General features: G+C 46.0%; 1 protein-coding gene across 1 annotated transcript in view; it reads right to left on the bottom strand.

The window, feature by feature from the left end:
• Window positions 1–4,693: 4,693 nt before the first annotated feature.
• Window positions 4,694–18,142, bottom strand: part of LOC148841404 (sodium channel protein type 8 subunit alpha) — an 83,523-nt gene continuing 70,074 nt past the window's right edge. The window contains exons 21-26 of the mRNA XM_088913351.1: window positions 11,373–11,657; window positions 10,785–10,838; window positions 9,999–10,136; window positions 9,055–9,159; window positions 7,898–8,168; window positions 4,694–7,122 (exon numbers count right to left, since the gene is read on the bottom strand). Of these exons, the coding sequence (XP_088769477.1) occupies window positions 5,972–7,122; window positions 7,898–8,168; window positions 9,055–9,159; window positions 9,999–10,136; window positions 10,785–10,838; window positions 11,373–11,657 (2,004 nt within the window). The 3' untranslated portion in view covers window positions 4,694–5,971. The remainder of the gene's footprint in view (window positions 7,123–7,897; window positions 8,169–9,054; window positions 9,160–9,998; window positions 10,137–10,784; window positions 10,839–11,372; window positions 11,658–18,142) is intronic.

The following is an 18,142-nucleotide window of genomic DNA, read 5'->3' as shown; positions in this document are numbered from 1 at the left end:
TTGGTCACATTCTGTCTCAAGACAGAAAAAGAGCAATCTAGCTCCCAGCAGTCATACATCATTCAACAGTCATGTGGGGATTTGGGGTTGATGCAGAAAAAGTTTAATCTCATTTAACTCTGGTCTAATTAGAACTCAGAGGGAACTGTGTGAAACACCTTCAGTATTAGACAAAGGTCCTGATCCCATAACAAAGGTACAGAATTAAGATCCTGCGGTCTTAACGAGGGTACAGACTGCAGTATTAAATACAGATCCTGCGGTCTTAATGGGAGTACAGACTGCAGTATTAAATACAGATCCTGCGGTCTTAATGAGGGTACAGATTGCAGTATTAAATACAGATCCTGTGGCCTTAACGGGAGTACAGACTGCAGTATTAAATACAGATCCTGCGGTCTTAACGAGGGTACAGACTACAGTATTAAATACAGATCCTGTGGCCTTAACGAGGGTACAGACTGCAGTATTAAATACAGATCCTGTGGCCTTAACAAGGGTACAGACTGCAGTATTAAATATGGATCCTGTGGCCTTAACAAAGGTGCAGACTGCAGTGTTAAATGTAACAGCATTTAACAGCAGTTTTGCATAAAGCCCTTAAGTCTCACGGATATCAAAAAAGGAAACCCAAGAAGAAATGTAACTTGTTTCATGCAGATGGCTCTTGATTTTGTGTATCCTAATGCAAAAGTTTGGCTGAGATTGACTGTGTCCATTCTCCCTGGACAAGGACATCTTGATTCCCAACCTGGGCAGAGCCACCTCAAGCAGGGCCTAGTAGGCCACCTTATAAACCACTGCTTTCTTTAGATCCAAAACCACCTTCCTTAAGACTGCTTCTAAAAGTGCCGTAAATGGCTGCATTGGATAGATGAGAGATCATAGAGAAAGAAAAAAGAAACACTTCTTTCTACATGCCCACATTTCCTGGCAGCAGCGTGGAGCAGTGGCTATAGTTTTGGATTCGTAAGGAGAAGGTTGTGGGATCAAAACCCCATATTCAACACTGTTGATATACCTTTGAACAAGGGAATTCACACAAATCATTCCATCTCAATATCCAGCTGTAGACTGGGTGTAAGTGTTTTATAAAATGACCAGTGAAACACATCAGTAAATTAGAGATCACGCAGGAAGTAAAAAACAAATGTTTTCTTCCACCCAGAGTTGGTCACACTCCTGACTGGACAGCGCTGGACTTACAGACTTGGGGAAAAATCTGAGGTGCTGACCTCAGACAGCTGCAGGACTGCTGAGAGCTCTCCAGCCCCAGTACTGGGTCACCGTCTGGATCTAGAACCCATATACTGTACCACACCTGCGACAGAAGCTCCTGTTGCGGGTCAGATCTCGTCCCTCTTACAAAACGCCCTGGATATTGAAACGAGACCTTCCGCAAAATGAAAAAAGCCAAATGGGAAGTCACAGGGCCGGGAAAGGAGACAGTTGAGAAGTCTTGGCTTGGGGCTGGGTGAGATGCACCCCCTCTTCTTGCCACTTCGTTTTGTCCAGCTCAAAGGAGAAGAGACCCAAATTTGTCGGATGCTGGCCCCAGCCACCCAAGCAGACTGGAGCATGCACAGCTTGGGCACAGGAACCCGTTCCCAGCGTGGCCCGGCCCAGCATGGCAGCCTGTCTGGTCCAAGCCAGCGTCCGTCCGCAAGAACCGTGTGACAAGGAAGCAAGAGGGACGCCCTGTCCTCCCTCGTGCCTCAGCAATAAACCCCACACAAGGCGTAACTGGAAGGCTGCTTTATTAAGAAAAAAGTTCGTGCTCAAATGAAGACAATCTTTCAAAAGATCTTACTAAGAGTCCGGTGTTGGTGCAACACGTTGTATGTCTTTTCTCCTACTTTATTTTTTATTTTTTTACTTTTAGTGGCAAATGATAACAACAATGAAAAAAGCATTTTTCTGTTATTTTTCAGCGGGGAAAAAAACAAAAATAGCATTTCCATCATGCTACAAAAATAAACTAAATAGATCCAATAAAGAAATATCCATACAAAAATAAATCAACAGATGTCGTTGTAAATCAGATGAAAGCTGAAAGGCAAGCTGCTGTCTCGAAAGCCAGGTGACTGGAACACACAAGAGTGCAGAAACACATTGCATGTTAGTTCTACCATTGAGCATTTTCTCTTTATTTCTACTCAGGCAGTATTGCGGACACCTCTAATTGTGGTCAATGTCAGGACCCCTAAGTCACGTTTGTGCTCCGTAAATTGGCTCCCGCGGTTCGTTTTGGTGTGGGGTCTGAAGTTGGCGAAAAGCAGATAAAGGCACAGGCTGTTGGGGGAAAACTGTGCCAAGAGCAAGATGAACACAAGGAGGAAGCTTGCTGGCACGGAACGGGGGCAGAGGGTCAGGGCTGGGGAGTGGGTGGGTAACCAAAGGAGTAGGATTTGGGGGGCACCAGCAGATAAAATGAGGTTTAGTGGGTCCAGGTGGGAGATTTTTTTATTTTGAGGGGGAGGAGGAGGAGATGACATCATGTACAAAAGGTGTGCAAAATAGTGCAATTCTCGCGGGCGGGGGCTAGGGGGGTGTCCCATTAACTGGCCCGTGCAGGGACAAACAGAGATGATGAGTCGGGTGCACTGCACATGAGAAAGCACCAACGCCTTTGTCTGCAGGGCCTCTTCCTCTCCGACGCAGGGTAGGGATGAGGGGAAGGTGTTCATACAGACTTTTTTTTCGATTCCACTCTATAGTGTTGGACAGTGTCTCAAAATAAGATGACGAAAAAAATGAACAGATGTGACCAGGGCATCAGCTGGAAGCCATTCTATTTTTAATTATCAGAGTAATACTAGTACTGTAGTAGTAATATTTTTATTTCTGTATTTACAAAAAAATGCATGCTGATAAAATAAAAATATATTACATTATTTATAGCAGTCTCTTAAAAAGTTCATCCTTAACTTTTCAGCGTTTTTTTTTGTGCCGTTTACAATATAGCCTGCACTGTACATATATTTAGTTTTATGTTGCTTATGGACGAATGTGTTTTTACACGCTGTGTCCCAGATGGGCACGGGAAAGTCAGACGGCGTTTGGAACGGTTCTTCGTTAGGAGTTTATTTGGTACAAATTAATGAGCAACACTAGTTTGGAGACGTCATGCAACAGCTGGATCAAAGAACTCCAGAGCCGCCACGCCCCCTGGCCGGAAGTGGGCAGTTTTTCGATTGGCACGCCACAGGAAGTGCAGCCGAAAGCCCTCGTGAGCGTTTGTCCATACAAAACATGGAAGACACGGCCAGGTACTCTGTATTTGGCATCATCCCTCCAGAGTTTTCGAGAGAACCCATTATAAAAATATCACAGATTGTACTTGTTATAACCCGAGAGCTCTGTAGCTTACGCTGACCAGCACAGACACAGGCTCTCACAAAACAGCTTCTCCAGGTGCTTCTGGAGGAGTCTTGGGAGTCAAAACTCTAATTTTGGCAAATTATCCCTTCTATCACTCCTTTATGCCGGATCCATTTTCTCCCTTCCTTCGTGTCTAAAAGTATACGCTACCAAACCCGCTTAGAATTGTCTTCAAACTAGTTCTGGCTTGCAAGGCACTGGCTGACACTGAACCTCTTTAATCACTCCTGGAAGAAGTGCCCTCATGCACTCACACATTGAGATCTGCTGTTGGGACCCTCAGCGCAGGCCAGCACCCATTGATGCGCTTCACAAGCAGGCATGAAAAATCTGCTATTTGGCCCTTTGTTTCTTCATTTCCCAACAAGAAGACTGGGAAAAAAAGCCTCCTGTTCAACCTTCCATTGAAGGAGCTGTAAGATTGCATTGTGTATTGCATTGTTCTCTTGAAGCAAGAATAACCCAACCTGCCCCTTCCTCTCCCAAACTCGGGACTGATTTCCCGGAGCCCATCCAGGAGCCTCGTGTCCAGCTACTGCATGACGACACCAGGAGACGAGGAATCAGATGGCAATTGGCTTTTCCACCATCTCCTCCGATCCGTATCTTCACAAGCCTGCTTTCCACTCTGACAAACCTGTGCTCTCCCTCTTCTTCTCCTTTTGACATTTGTACGGTCCTGTGATTTTCTTTTTGCCGAAATGCTTCAAGATTAAAACCAACCGCGACTGTAAATAAAAATGAAATTGCACTGAAAGGACACCATGGCTACTGAAGCACAGACTGAGAATCCGGCCCGGCGTCCAGGTTTCGACACTGCCGGACTGGGATCTGGATGGGTACAGCGGGTGGGGGTGGGGTGGGGAGCAATGTGAAATAAACACGAGAGCAGGAGGGGAGTAGACGAAAAACAGGCAACAGCTCCTGCTCGCAGCACGCACATCCCGGCACTGTTGCCTTACTCCAGCCTGACTGCAGCACCTTGGAAGAGGGTAAAACAAAAACATCAGCAGCGCCCTCCCCTCGAACCCCTGCCTCAGCACCAGCTGAGGGCCTCCTCTCAAACAGCAGCAACCAGGAGACAGACAGACCTCAGGTCAAAAGTCAGCAAAACATCATATTGCAGGATACAAATGAGCAGTTTCTAAAGCCCAGGGTGTCTGTTGTACAGGGTTTGCTTTGCCTTTTTACTTTGTCGTTTCCTTATCAACATACAACACCAATCAACCCCCCTCCCCCTCCCCCTCCCCCAACCCCCCCGGCTGCTTCCCCCATTCACAAAATCCAGAGCAGCGAATTCTTGGTACTTGTCTTTTTTGTCATTTTTTGTTTTTTTTTTAATGTGCCACAATGTTGGTATACTCAAACATCAGAACATCAGCTACTGAATGATTACAACCTCCTCTTACTGCAAAAACTCTAATGAGGCTTTGAATGAAAGATCTGTAAGTTGGATATTATTTGTGAAGGGCAGGATATATATTAGGTTCTTCCCCCAATATCGTGTATTATTATAATAATTGATATTTTTTTACTATATTTCTTAATTTTTTTCAGTGGACAGCCTCAAACTTATGGTCAAGCCACTGTTGTGGTCTGCATATTAGTGTCTTGTGGATTATGGTTACTCATGCATGATTCCTGATTAAAGCATGCCTCCATGCAAGTCATTTCTATGCATTGAACGAGCACAATTAGTTTTTTTTGGAAATCGGTCTGAGCAAGTCCCCTTCAGCCCAAGTCAAAACCCTGATTGACCCCCCCTTTCCCAATCAATGTGAAAGCCCATGTAGAAAATTTCTTTTGTAATTTTTTTATGCAGGTATAACAAAGATACGATGAGAAGACTTGTGACATGGGCTAAATGTTAAATGTTTTTTTCTGTTTTTGTTTTTTTTGCCACTCAAATAATGTAAAGATGCAATAATATTCACCAGGGACAAACAAACCCCCTTTTTGAGATAGTTCTGGGTTCTCGTTTTTTCGTCCTATGTGGTTCCTTTTACCGTTTTCCCCGACGCATGAGGAAAACGAGATAGATAAAATCCTTCAGACTTGCTTTGGAAGTTTACTGTACGTGCCCCCCTCCCCCCACCGGCAGCTCCGTTTCCTTTGGGAAAATCCCAGATTGGATTGTTTTTTTTGCCCCCCTGCCTCTCCCTCGTTTTTGCCGCGCGGCGCAATCCCAATTCCTACGGGCAATCGGGAGTCCTGTTTCATTCTCATCTCTTCCCCGTTTCTCTCCTGCGATTTCCCCCCCGAGAAAAATGCAGTCCGCCGTCGGCTGAGGCGAGGATTTCCTCTCCCGTTCTCGTCGCATTAGAATCGGTTTCAAAATCTCAAGTCTTGATGCAACAATGTCACACAGTAAGCTGATTATGTTTGGTTTAAATCGAGTTAAGTGTCTTCAAAGCTGTAAGAAACGGGGCTGCTTCTTCTGCATTGATACATCGGTGAAGTCTGTAAACAATTTTGTGTGGGTTTCGTTACTTGCAAATGAAATAATCTGTACATTTGATTTGCTTGTTTGAAAGTTTCATCTAATTTTGCTTTATTATTGTTATTAGTAGTAGTATTTTATTATTAGATCCTAACACTTAGATTCCCTGACATCTTTTTGGTTTCTGCCCTTCTCTTTCCTGCCCCGCCCCTCGTGCTCCTCCTGTTTCTCCTTGTCGGGTTTCGTCACGCTGTCGTAGGAGGGGAGGGATGCAGTGGAGGGCGTGCCCTCCTTCTCTTGATTGGTCCCCCCGTTCTCCAGCTTGTTTGTCCCCGGCCCTCGTTTGCACACAAAGCCCCGCTTCGCCAGGTAGCGCCGGTAGGCGCGCTGGATGACGATGGCCGACACCTCTTCCTGCTTGCGCCGCAGCGTGGTGGTGATCGGCTCGTACGACACCTTGGAGGGGTTGGACGCCACGAAGCGCTCCTCCATCTGCTGCCGCAGGATGTCCAGCTCCCCGCTGTCGCCCAAAACACGTTTTGTGAAGGCGAACAGGATGTCCAGGCAGTGGATGCGGTCCCCACTGACCATAGGCAGGTCCATGGCGATCAGCTCAATGGTGTTGGGCTTGGGCACCCTCAGCGGGTGCTCTAGGGTGTCCGCAAAGTCCGAGAGTTTGGCGTAGGCGATGAACTGCGAGGCGTCGGGGTCAAACTTCTCCCAGATCTCGTAGAAGGTCTCAAAGTCATCCTCGCTCAGTGGCTCGGCGCTCTCCTCTGTGGCCACACTGAAGTTCTCCAGGATGATGGCGATGTACATGTTGACCACGATGAGGAAGGAGATGATGATGTACATGACGAAGAAGAAGATGCCCACCGAAGGGTTGCCACAATCGCCCCGGACCTGGCTGCCCGGGTGCTCCTTGTCCAGAGTGCAGTCGGGGGGCCGGTTCAGGATAGGCAGCAGGAGGCCGTCCCAGCCCGCGGAGGTGGTGATCATGAACAGGCAGATCATGCTGTTGCCGAAGGTCTCAAAGTTGAACATGTCATCGATGCCGCCTCCCTTCTTCACATAGGCGAAGTTGGACATTCCGAAGATGGAGAAAATGAACATGACGAGGAAGAGAAGGAGGCCGATGTTGAACAGGGCCGGCAGGGACATCATCAGAGCGAAAAGCAGAGTCCTGATCCCCTTGGCCCCCTTGATCAAGCGCAGGATACGGCCGATTCGGGCCAGTCGGATCACCCTGAACAGCGTAGGAGAGACAAAGTACTTCTCGATCAGGTCCGCCAGGAACATCCCTGCAAAGATGGGGGTAAGAGAGTGAAGGACAGTTAGAGAGTCACTTTAATCACACTGCAAATCTTGTGCTATAATCAGTGCCCACTACATACATGGACACAGAAAAAGAACAAGTTAATTCAGCACTGAAAAGTAGTCCTGCTACCTTCCAGTGTGGAATTAACCTTTACTTGTTCCTTTGCAGCTAACACACGCTGACAGAGCTTTCCACTCAATCCCCAAGCAAAGTAAGTTGCGCATGGAAACAAACGAGTTCATCTATGATGTACACTTCTACTTATATACAGAAAAAAGGGCTTACAGACTAAAGGACACACATGTTCACGTGTTTTTCTCTTTCAGGTGTCCTGGTTTCCTTGCACAGTCCAAAGACATGCTGGTAGTTTCAATGGGAAAATTGGCCCTGGTGTGTGTTTGTGTCTGTGTGACCTGTGATGGACTGGCGTCCTGTCCAGATTGTTTCCTGCCTTGTGCCTGCTGCATGCTGAGATAGGTTCTGGATCCCCTGCAACTTTGTACTAGATAGCTGATAGATAACAGATAAATGGAAGATCTTTAAATAGAAACAGGGGCATGGTTTTTGAGTCTATAATCATGTGTGATGACAAGGTCCAGAGAGGAGTGTGTTTTACCACGAGTGACTTTTGTTTTTAGGAAATAAAGTTATTTTGCCTTTAATTAGGGTTGGATTACGCTGCTGGCACTGGGGAGCAGCATGATGTCACAGAAAGAGATGGGCAAGGGTGGGAAAATTAGCGTGACAGTGCTCCTCACCCACAATGGATAGAATGACCACCACAACGTCGAAGATGTTCCAGCCAATGGTGAAGTAGTAGTGCCTGAGAGCGAAGAGCTTGAGAACAAACTCCGTGGTGAAGATGATGATGAAGATGAAGTTGATCCAGTAGAGGATGTTCTCCATCTCCTTGCTCTGGTCGTCCGTCTCCACCATCATGGTGACCATGTTGAGGCAGATGAGAATCATGATGGAGATGTCGAAGACCTGCTGCGTGACGAAGTCAAACACCATCCCCTGGATCTTGTTCTGGGAGGTGGGGTAGTGGGGGAGAAGAGCACAAGAAGAAAAGATGGTGAAGTCAAGACCTTTCATTGTCAATTTCATCTTTCCCATGTCATTCTGCAGGCCATCGATCCTCAATCCTGGCCCTGAAGGGCCATGGGTTAACTGAATCATTAATTGATTTAACTGCTCTTAAAGACAGCTGTTTCCAAGTCTAGCCACTGAAGAGCAGTTAATGAGCAGTTAAACCTGGCCCATTAGAGATCTCCCCCAGCACCTAATCCAGAGGGCCATCAAACCTGATCCTGGATAGCCCCAACCCAGCACGTGTTATAGACCATCATCAGATCACTATATTGTAAAGACATGGACATTTTTCAATACAATTAAGCATATGATTTGTAAAATTAATTTAAACATGACTGTGGACCAAAATCTGAGTATCCTTAAGCCATTAAGGACCAGAGTTCACTAAAATGAACAGATCACTTCTTTACTTCAGGTTCAATCAGAAACTGTTGACCTACAAAACCAACTGGACTGGGGTTCCCCAGGAAAGTCTTATTGAAGGTCTTGTTGAGGACCCGGACTGAATCAGATCTTTAGTACAAGCTCATACTGCACCCATCGCCCACCACCTCGCACTCCTTGTTCCTCTCTGCTCTGTGGCTCCTTGGGATTAAATCCCTAATCTCAGGGCAGTCACTGTGGTCCATGTGGGGTGAGTGCAGAGGAGCACCCTTGAACAAACACAGCTGAAGTGAGCTATACCCCTGGACTGCTGGGGAGCGTAGAGTGCGTTATGCCGTTTGTGTTACTTGTGTTCTGTTCACTATGTTTAATTATTAAGAAATGTGGTGTTACGATGAAACCTGAAGTTGGGGGTGGGGTCACAGCAGCAGGGACATACCAGAGGTCTGGGGATGGGTTTCTGTGGCTTCTTGGACCCCAGCTTCTTCATGGCATTGTAGTATTTCTTTTGCTCTTCAGTCATGAAAATATCCTGGCCCCCAAAGTATAGGAGAAATCAGAGGAAACTGGTTACAATCTTATACTCCCTTGGTGCTAATGGAGAAACTATCATCAAATTGACTTGGAGGTGACCAAGCTGTGTTTTCTCAACTCCCTGGCTCATAATATACTGTATGATGCCCAAATGCCTAGATCCTCCCCCACAGCAAGGACCACATTACATGAAACCTCTGACTGGTCCACCAATGCCAGAAGCTAATGGCAGGTTCCCATTGGATAACTGCAAGAAGCCATTGACCAATGAGCTGTTTTGACTTAATCTGCAGTTTGTGGAGAAAATTTGCAGCTTTGGTCCCTTGGCTTGTGCTTCTCCTTTTCCTCTTTCTGCCAGTTCCCTTCTACTACAGCCTGTGTGCACAGTGGGCTCCTGCTGCTCTGCTCCTTGTACTTTGGACTTTCACATCCAGCTAGGAGTTAAGGAAGCACAGAGGGGTGTGGTAGTCTGGAACAAGCTGCCCAGCCAAGTGTTTGAAGCCGATATTTCTGCTTCATTCAAGAAATGGCAGGATGAGATTCTGGGATCAAATAATTACTCATTACCAATCAGGCCAGATGGGCTGAATGGCCTCCTCTCATCAGTAACCTATCAGGATTCTGTCAACTCTGTGGTGATCATCACATAAGAAGTGCAGTCCATGTGCCCCAAAGCCTGATTGCTTTTAGAAAATCGACAGAATCACAGAATGGGAGCAGGGAACTCCTACTGCCTACTTAGGGCCTGAGATTGCTGATGTCCAATGAATGCACAACTTTATAGTGCTGCTTTCTGCAACACTGCAATAAAGCCTTATAACAGGGGGAGGAAAAGAAAGCAAGGCTTATCTTTTTCTTCTGCTGGTTGAAGTTGTCGATGATGACACCGATGAAGAGGTTCAGGGTGAAGAAGGAGCCAAAGATGATGAAGATGACAAAGTAGATGTACATGTAGATGTTGTCTTCGTAGATGGGCTGCTCCTCCACCTGTGGACAAGACAGGAAACACTGTGAGCAACCGTGTCTGCTTTCACCATACAGCTTAGTACTGCAGGATGCCCTTTCCCCTTACAACCCCTTATGAGGGTATCCTCTGCCACCTGATGAGCCCAAGTGCGCAGCTCAAGCAAAGCTACTTAAGAGGTTTTGCTTAACTGGACACTAACCCATGGTGGCACAAAATTGTCTTTAAAAAACTAAAACAGTTTTAAGTGCATGGATTCTGAATAACTAAGGCAAACACTGATGCAAAATCTCAGGAATTAATCCTTATAAGAAACTTCTAATCCAGTTGTCTCCAGTCCTCGTCCTGGGGGGTCAGTGTGTCTATGGGGTGTCCAGTCCTGGTCCTGGGGGGTCAGTGAGTCTGCAGGATGTCCAGTCCTGGTCCTGGGGGGTCAGTGAGTCTATGAGGTGTCCAGTCCTGGTCCTGGGGGGGTCAGTGAGTCTACGGGGTTGTCCGGTCCTCATCCTGAGGGGTCAGTGTATCCTCAGGGCACCCTGCAGACACACTGACCCCCCAAGACCAGGACTGGACACCCAGCGGACACATACCAGCCCTGCAGGACAGGGTTGCCCCAGTCCTGGTCAAGTATTCCGTGACAGAAAGGAAAAAGAATTTGTAACACTTCTTACCTTCCTGGAATCCACTGCTGCATACATGATGTCCATCCACCCTTTAAAGGTAGCCTGTCAGGGAAACACAAGCAGGAGTTAATGTCGATGGCTCTGTGGCTAAGGATCTGTGCCTGTGACTGGAAGGTTACCGGCCTTTATGTTATTATTTAACTAATCACTGTTTTCATTGAACAAGCAGATTTTCACTCTTCCGAGCTGGGTTCCTGTAAAAATTGCAGATATTCATTTTCTTCTCTAATCTTGAATGAGGATGTTACTTTTTATTACAATTAATTTTTGTAATAAAGGCTATAAACTAATGTTTGTTAGTTTACAGGTATAAACTAATGTTTGTGCATTTGCTAATAACTCCATTAAGGTAGCTACTGTACCATAAATAAGAAGGATATCTCATATAGAAGGGAGTAATAAAATACTGGTAACACCTAAAAACTGGTTATTGCTTTCCCACCTATTGTTTATGCATCGGTTAATGACTTTAAGTTATATAAGTTATCGCCTTACAAGCAATTTTCAAGGATCAAACTGAGCTTGTATAGTGAGGGATTACTAAAGGAGTGGGGTAGAGAGGTGGGGAGCTCTCACCACTTGCAGCAGAGCCAGGTAGCCGGCGCCCACATTGTCGAAGTTGATCTTGACGTTCTTCCACCGCACCTCAGTGAAGTTCTGTTGAATGAGGTTCTCGCACTCTGTTTTGTTGTTGACCGTCTTGTAATCGAAGTATTCCTCAGCGGTCTCATTGTAGCAGTAGTAGTACTTTCCCGCAAACAAGTTGACCCCCATGATACTGAAAATCAGCCAAAAGATGAGGCAAACCAGCAACACATTCATAATGGAAGGGATGGCACCCACCAGTGCGTTGACTACCACCTAAACCAGACGGAGAGAGACAGGGCAGCACAGCGTCAGACACAGCCAGACTTGGGACACCCCCCCCCATTCACACCACAGTGGAGAACAGCTACATACCCGTATGCACTCTCTGCATTTCACTGCAGCCCCTTTCATTACAGGCCTATTAAAGTAGGATCATCACTCCTAAACACGCAGGACTGCTTATAGTTCAACCAGTGCCCCCTGTTGCACCACCCCTGATCATTCAATGCAGCATTGGCATTAAGCTCAGGAAAGCTGTTTTAATGCTCAGAAGAAGCAGTCTGTAGAGAAGGAGAAGGTTCACCATCGGAATACCGAAGGGCAGGATTCCTCGCACTGGCTCAAGGATCTCACTCCAGATCCGAGTCTGCATGACCACAGTGCTGCCTCTAGAGGCTTCAGATCATGCATGCTGTCGGCGCCCTGCCTGGTGCAGTCTTGGGGAGGAACTATAAGGAGTAAGGAGTGTTCTCCAAGATCGCCAGTACCAGGTGGCGGGAGCACAGATCCTGGCTGGTGTCCCAGGTAAACCTCCGAGCACCTGAGCCACACAGCTCCAACGACAGTCCTACACTCGAACCCAGGAAGTCTATCTGTTTATTAGCTCTTTTGGTCACTGGTTGCTACCACCCTCCCAGACTCCTGTCTTTTCCCGGAATCAAATTCAGCCAAATTTGTTTTCCCCTGCTGGCTCGGATAAAATCGTCTCCTGTACCTGGTCGGCTCTACGCACGAAACAGACACCCAGTCTCCACAAAACATGGGAAGCGAAAGCCTTGCGGGAATCACTTCTGCCATATAGTTTTCGGTCCTCCGATTCCTAAATCGGGCTGCGGTCTGCCTCTCCTTACACACAGAGCCGCCGAAGGGAGTGAATCTCCCTGTTTGTTCATGGGAGGGGGGTGTGAAAACCAATGTCATTCGATCATACCTGTATGTAGCCCCCACCCCTTCCAACCACCCCTTCCCACTTCAAACACTGCAATGGAAAGCAGAAGCAATTTGAGAGGTTCTGACCCCCACGCCCACCTCCCACCATCCCTGCACTCTCCCCTTCCCTCTGACACAGGTAGCAATGACTTCGGTGGACAGTGGACTGCTCAGTATTAGTACTTATGCAGGCCGATCAACAGCTCTCAGGCAGACAGCTGAGCATGCGTGTCTTTTGCAGGCCCAATACCATAAAGCCATATTCCCCCCCCCGCCCCCATTCAAGGTAGGAGGCGTACTGGAGCAGGACTTGGTTGGGGATTCTCTGAGCATTTGGTCAGTTTCTTTTTATTTTGAATATCTGAAGCCACTGGAGTTAAAAAAAGTTTCAGCAGCTCAGACAGATTTTAAAAGCAGCCACCTGGCAACAATGATGTTGCCAGATATGCAGATCTAAAGCCATAATTTGGGGGGGGGGGTTTGTAAAACCCTCAGGGGCATTTAGACTGAAAGAGCAAAGATAGCTCAGATTCAAATTCTGCCAGGTCAGCTCCCCTGCTATCTGGAGGACCAGTGTCTCACAGTTGGAATGATATTGGAAGCTCCTTTTCTCCTTGCTTGGAACAGGCGATACACTTGAGAAAAGAGCTTTTTCTACAAGTTGTTCATTCCTTAAGTACAGCTGTGGACAAACAGGCAGAATTTCTACAGAAATTAACAACCTCTTCTCTATTGCAAAGAGAGCCCAGCTCTTACTGGAGTGCAATCTAGCCATATTGGAAGTCACAATTAAAAACTATATATACACACAATATATATATAGTTAAATATATATTAAAAAGAGGGGAAAATGGCTTTAAAAAGTGCATAATGTGCATCGGCGATTGAAGAATTCATGCGTGTTACATGGCTTTGTTGTGCTATCTCAAGGAGAGTACCAAATACCCCTGCAAACTCAATGGATTAACAAAGAGCAATACGTCTCCTTTCAGCAGAACAGAGGACAATATCCTGAAGCACGTTTTTGAGACCCTCTCCGCATCACCTTCAGTTTACAGAAAGCTCGAACCTAAACTCTGGCTGGCTCAGTGGAGCATTAGTTATGTATGTAGCTATGTATGTGTATTATGTGAGTGCCTGAGTCCTGTCCTGTGTTTGAAAGTCAGGGGGGTGTCGGTGTGAGTCCTGTCCTGTGTCTGAAGGACAATATAGTGTCAGTGTGAGTCCTGTCCTGTATTTGAAAGTATGGTGTCAATGTGAGTCCTGTCCTGTGTTTGAAAGAAAGTATGGTGTCAGTATGAGTCCTGTCCTGTGTTTGTAGGACAGTATGGTGTCAGTGTGAGTCCTGTCCTGTGTTTGAAAGTTGGGGGGTGTCAGTGTTAGTCCTGTCCTGTGTTTGAAAGTATGGTGTCAATGTGAGTCCTGTCCTGTGTTTGAAAGAAAGTATGGTGTCAGTGTGAGTCCTGTCCTGTGTTTGTAGGACGGTATGGTATGAGTGCGAGTCCTGTCCAGTGTTTGAAAGTCAGGCGGATGTCAGTGTGAGTCCTGTCCTGTGTTTGAAGGACAGTATGGTGTCAGTGTGAGTCCTGTCCTGTGTTTGTAGGACAGTATGCCGTCAGTGTGAGTCCTGTCCTGTGTCTGAAGGACAGTATGGTGTCAGTGTGAGTCCTGTCCTGTGTTTGTAGGACAGTATGGTATCAGTGAGAGTCCTGTCCTGTGTTTGTAGGACAGTATGGTATCAGTGTGAGTCCTGTCCTGTGTTTGTAGGACAGTATGGTGTCAGTGTGAGTCCTGTCCTGTGTTTGTAGGACAGTATGCTGTCAGTGTTAGTCCTGTCCTGTGTTTGTAGGACAGTATGCTGTCAGTGTGAGTCCTGTCCTGTGTTTGAAAGTCAGGGGGTGTCAGTGTGAGTCCTGTCCTGTGTTTGAAAGTCAGGGGGGTGTCAGTGTGAGTCCTGTCCTGTGTTTGAAGGACAGTATGGTGTCAGTGAGAATCCTGCCCTGTGTTTGAAGGACAGTATGCTGTCAGTTGGAGTCCTGTCCTGTGTTTGAAAGTCAGGGGGTGTCAGTGTGAGTCCTGTCCTGTGTTTGAAAGTCAGGGGGGTGTCAGTGTGAGTCCTGTCCTGTGTTTGAAAGTCAGGGGGGTGTCAGTGTGAGTCCTGTCCTGTGTTTGAAGGACAGTATGGTGTCAGTGAGAATCCTGCCCTGTGTTTGAAGGACAGTATGCTGTCAGTTGGAGTCCTGTCCTGTGTTTGAAAGTCAGGGGGGTGTCAGTGCTCTTAGCGAGTCCTGTTTCACGCTCATGAGAGAGGAGGGCAGTTCACAATGCTGATTTCAGGACACTGGGAACACTGGAGCCCTGACAGTAAAAAAATGGGGCCCAGCTAGCTGAAATGGGCAGGAGTGACCTTCCCCACAAATCAAATGTAGCAGGGTATTTTGGACATGGGGAGATTACAAACCAAAAAGAATAATAATTAAATATACATTTCTATCATAACAGAATTAAAAGGTTCATCTATTAAGTAAACCCTTTGGGAATTTCTCTTTAGGCAACATTCATATTACTACAGGCAAACAATCAGGCACCTTCTTACAACAACTGTCACATCAATGTCGACCCACTGGGGTGGCAACTGGGAAACTGCACTTTGCACCTTTTCTGCGGGAGCACAAGCACTGCAGAAGCCCAGGTCAGCCCAGTAATCACACCTGGATGCATGCACTCAGAAAAATAAATTAATTGTGCAGAGATGCCTTTCCAGAAGAACTGAAGGAAGAACCACACTGGGGAAAATCCAGAGAACCGCTTTGGCTTTCAATGGTAATAAAATAGCTACGCAAGGTCTCCCATAGAAGTTGCATTTCAAGAACTGCAGCTGTACAGATATACACATTACTTGTTCCTGAGCATTTCCAAAGGTCAGAAATAATAAGCTTCTCCAAGCTAATTTAGCAGTTTTGCTGGCAAGATTGAAAAAAAAGTCATAACCACAAATTTCACAGCTGCAAAGTGGCAATGTCATGACATGTGCAAGATCAAATTTCCCCACGATAAATAATTTTGCTAATGTAACCTAAAGAGTCGGGCTTCAGCACAAAATAGTACTGGTTATATTTTTCCCAAGCAAAAAATGCCATTATATGACTTGGGCCTTTGTGTTTGCACTAATTTGCTTATTTTAACCTGTTTAACGCACCAAGCACATGGACATAAATGGGGAAACTGGATCCATCTTGATTGTTTGGCTGCTATTAGCTAAAGAATCCCAAAACTCCACCAAGCTGCTTCTTAAATGAATCCATTGAATCCTCTTCAAGGGCACAGCTAGTGAGCTGATTCCAGACTCCCAGCACCCTTTGTGTAAGGTCTTCGATTTCCTGTCCTGAGTATTCCAAAGGTTCATTTCCACTTGTGTCCTAATAGGGTTGCTCATCGTGAAAAGGTTTCCGTATTTGACCTGGCTAGCATCCTTCAAGATTTTGAATGCCTGAATCAAGGCCCCATGAAATCTTCTGCACTCCAGATGAATACAATTCTGCTCCATATATATGTTTGAGTTTAACAAAGTCTTTAGGGATCAGGATGTAGACTCCTACATTTGCCTTTGTTTTGTCTGTACAGAAGAAATGTCCTTTAGCCAGCCTCAGTGAGCACTTAGCAATTCAAAACTCTTCTGCTTCTGGAGCAAACACCACAGTTGCCCCTTTTGTTTTAAGACATGTTTCTGCCATTGTGATCAAATGAAGGGATTGGAGGGTGTTTCAGATTTCGGAATTTCACCGATAGTCTTCACCTAAAATGCAGAAACTACCCTGACCTCTGACAAAGCAAGTAGCAGGTGTCAATGGCAGTTTGAACAATACTTTAGTCAGTGAGCATGATATTACAGAATTCTAGCCAAATGATTCAAGCTGTAGAGGAACATGCCTACATTTTTGGACCAAGGATAAGCTGTGCCATCAGAGCCCTGTGTCCTCAGTGTCCTGTCTGCAGCACCAGTCTACAGAGCGTTCCTGAACAGAGACCTGTCATTGGAATGTGATCGATAAACTACCTTAAGCAGTGCCTTTAAAAGCCAACATTTTAAAGCCTCTGTCTGAAAGTGACAGCTTTCGCTCTATAAAATAGTGTGCTCTCAATTAAGTGATTCATTTTTAGACTTGAATTTAAAAAATCTAGATCCCACAAAAACAAAACAAAAAATAAATGGAAGAACTCAGCAAAGGAACTGTCTTGTCAAGCTGTTTCTTAAACCAAACGTTTTTAATAGCCCTTCTGAACCCCTCACTAGACCTCCTTCACCCTCTTGCTACAGACAAGGGTTCAGTCGGGGAACCTTTCACACTTTAAAGTTCTTTTCAAACCCCCAAAGAATGACAACACTGTTTCAACTCTCCCACCAACCTCACCCTGGCAAGGTCGCTGTAAAAAAGAACCCCAAAACAACAGAAAATGGCCCCAAAACATAACTTTCCTTCATGTGAATCTCTAACTAGATCAAGGTCTTCAGCAGACAACATGAACTGAAAACCATGATCCTGACTGCGAAAACATATAAGATTACACAAACGTAATAATCTTTCTTTTTAGAGCTGAAGTGTTTCCGTAGCTGAAGAATGTAACTGTCAATCGAGAGGTTTAGCCCGTCTTGACACCTGTTGGCAGTGTGGGCTGACTTCTAAATGTATCTGTACACATGTATCTGATCTACATAATGGACATTAGATTATGGCTGTTAATTAATCAACCCTTTAAGTCATCCTGTGGCCCAGTGTTCAGAGGAAAGCACTGCTGCCTTGCAGCTCCAGGGCTTAGGGTTCAGTTCCATAGTTGTACCTTATATTATATATCATAACGTGCTATATAATTAATCTTGGCTGTTGAGTGGTATGGCCTGTCTCAGGAGTTGCTGGGAGTGTGGGTGCATACTTACGCTGGCCAGGCATCCCCAGTTTGTAATCGAAAGTCCCCATGACCCCCCTTATTCTGAACGACAGCGAGGCCAGGGGCTCTCTCACCCAGTGCCCACGGGATTGAGGCAGCCTTTTGAACAGTGACAGTGAACTTCAGTTCTTTTCTTTATCTAAACCATCAGAAAGGACGGCTCATCCTAGGATAGCTGCCATTCCATAGAAACTGACCTATGTGCAAGGATAAACTGGTCATATTGATGAAAAAATATCTCAATGAGACAATGGAACTGGGATCCAACATCCATCAAATCCATCATCAGAGTATGGCTCTTCTGGATGAGGGTCATATTTATCTGAACTTCTCCTTGGACGCAGAGGGCACAAGATGCAATTAGGAACACTCGGCCCTCACCCTCACCACAGGGCAATGCGGAAAGGACAGTAGAGAGTAGTCAGTCAAGCCTTGCCTAATTGCACATCTTTGGGAGGACACCAGAGCACCCAGAGAAAACCCACACAATCTCAGGGAGAGCATGTAAATTCCACACATATAGGCATCCTAGGCCAGAATTTAACCTAGGACCATGCAGCTATGAGGCAGCAGTGCTTTCCTTCACACCACGGTGCCACAGG

The sequence above is a fragment of the Atractosteus spatula genome, chromosome 1 (genome assembly GCF_055471065.1).
Source record: "Atractosteus spatula isolate fAtrSpa1 chromosome 1, fAtrSpa1.hap1, whole genome shotgun sequence".
Classification (NCBI taxonomy): domain Eukaryota; kingdom Metazoa; phylum Chordata; class Actinopteri; order Semionotiformes; family Lepisosteidae; genus Atractosteus; species Atractosteus spatula.
This window is presented reverse-complemented; position numbering and strand designations above follow the sequence as displayed.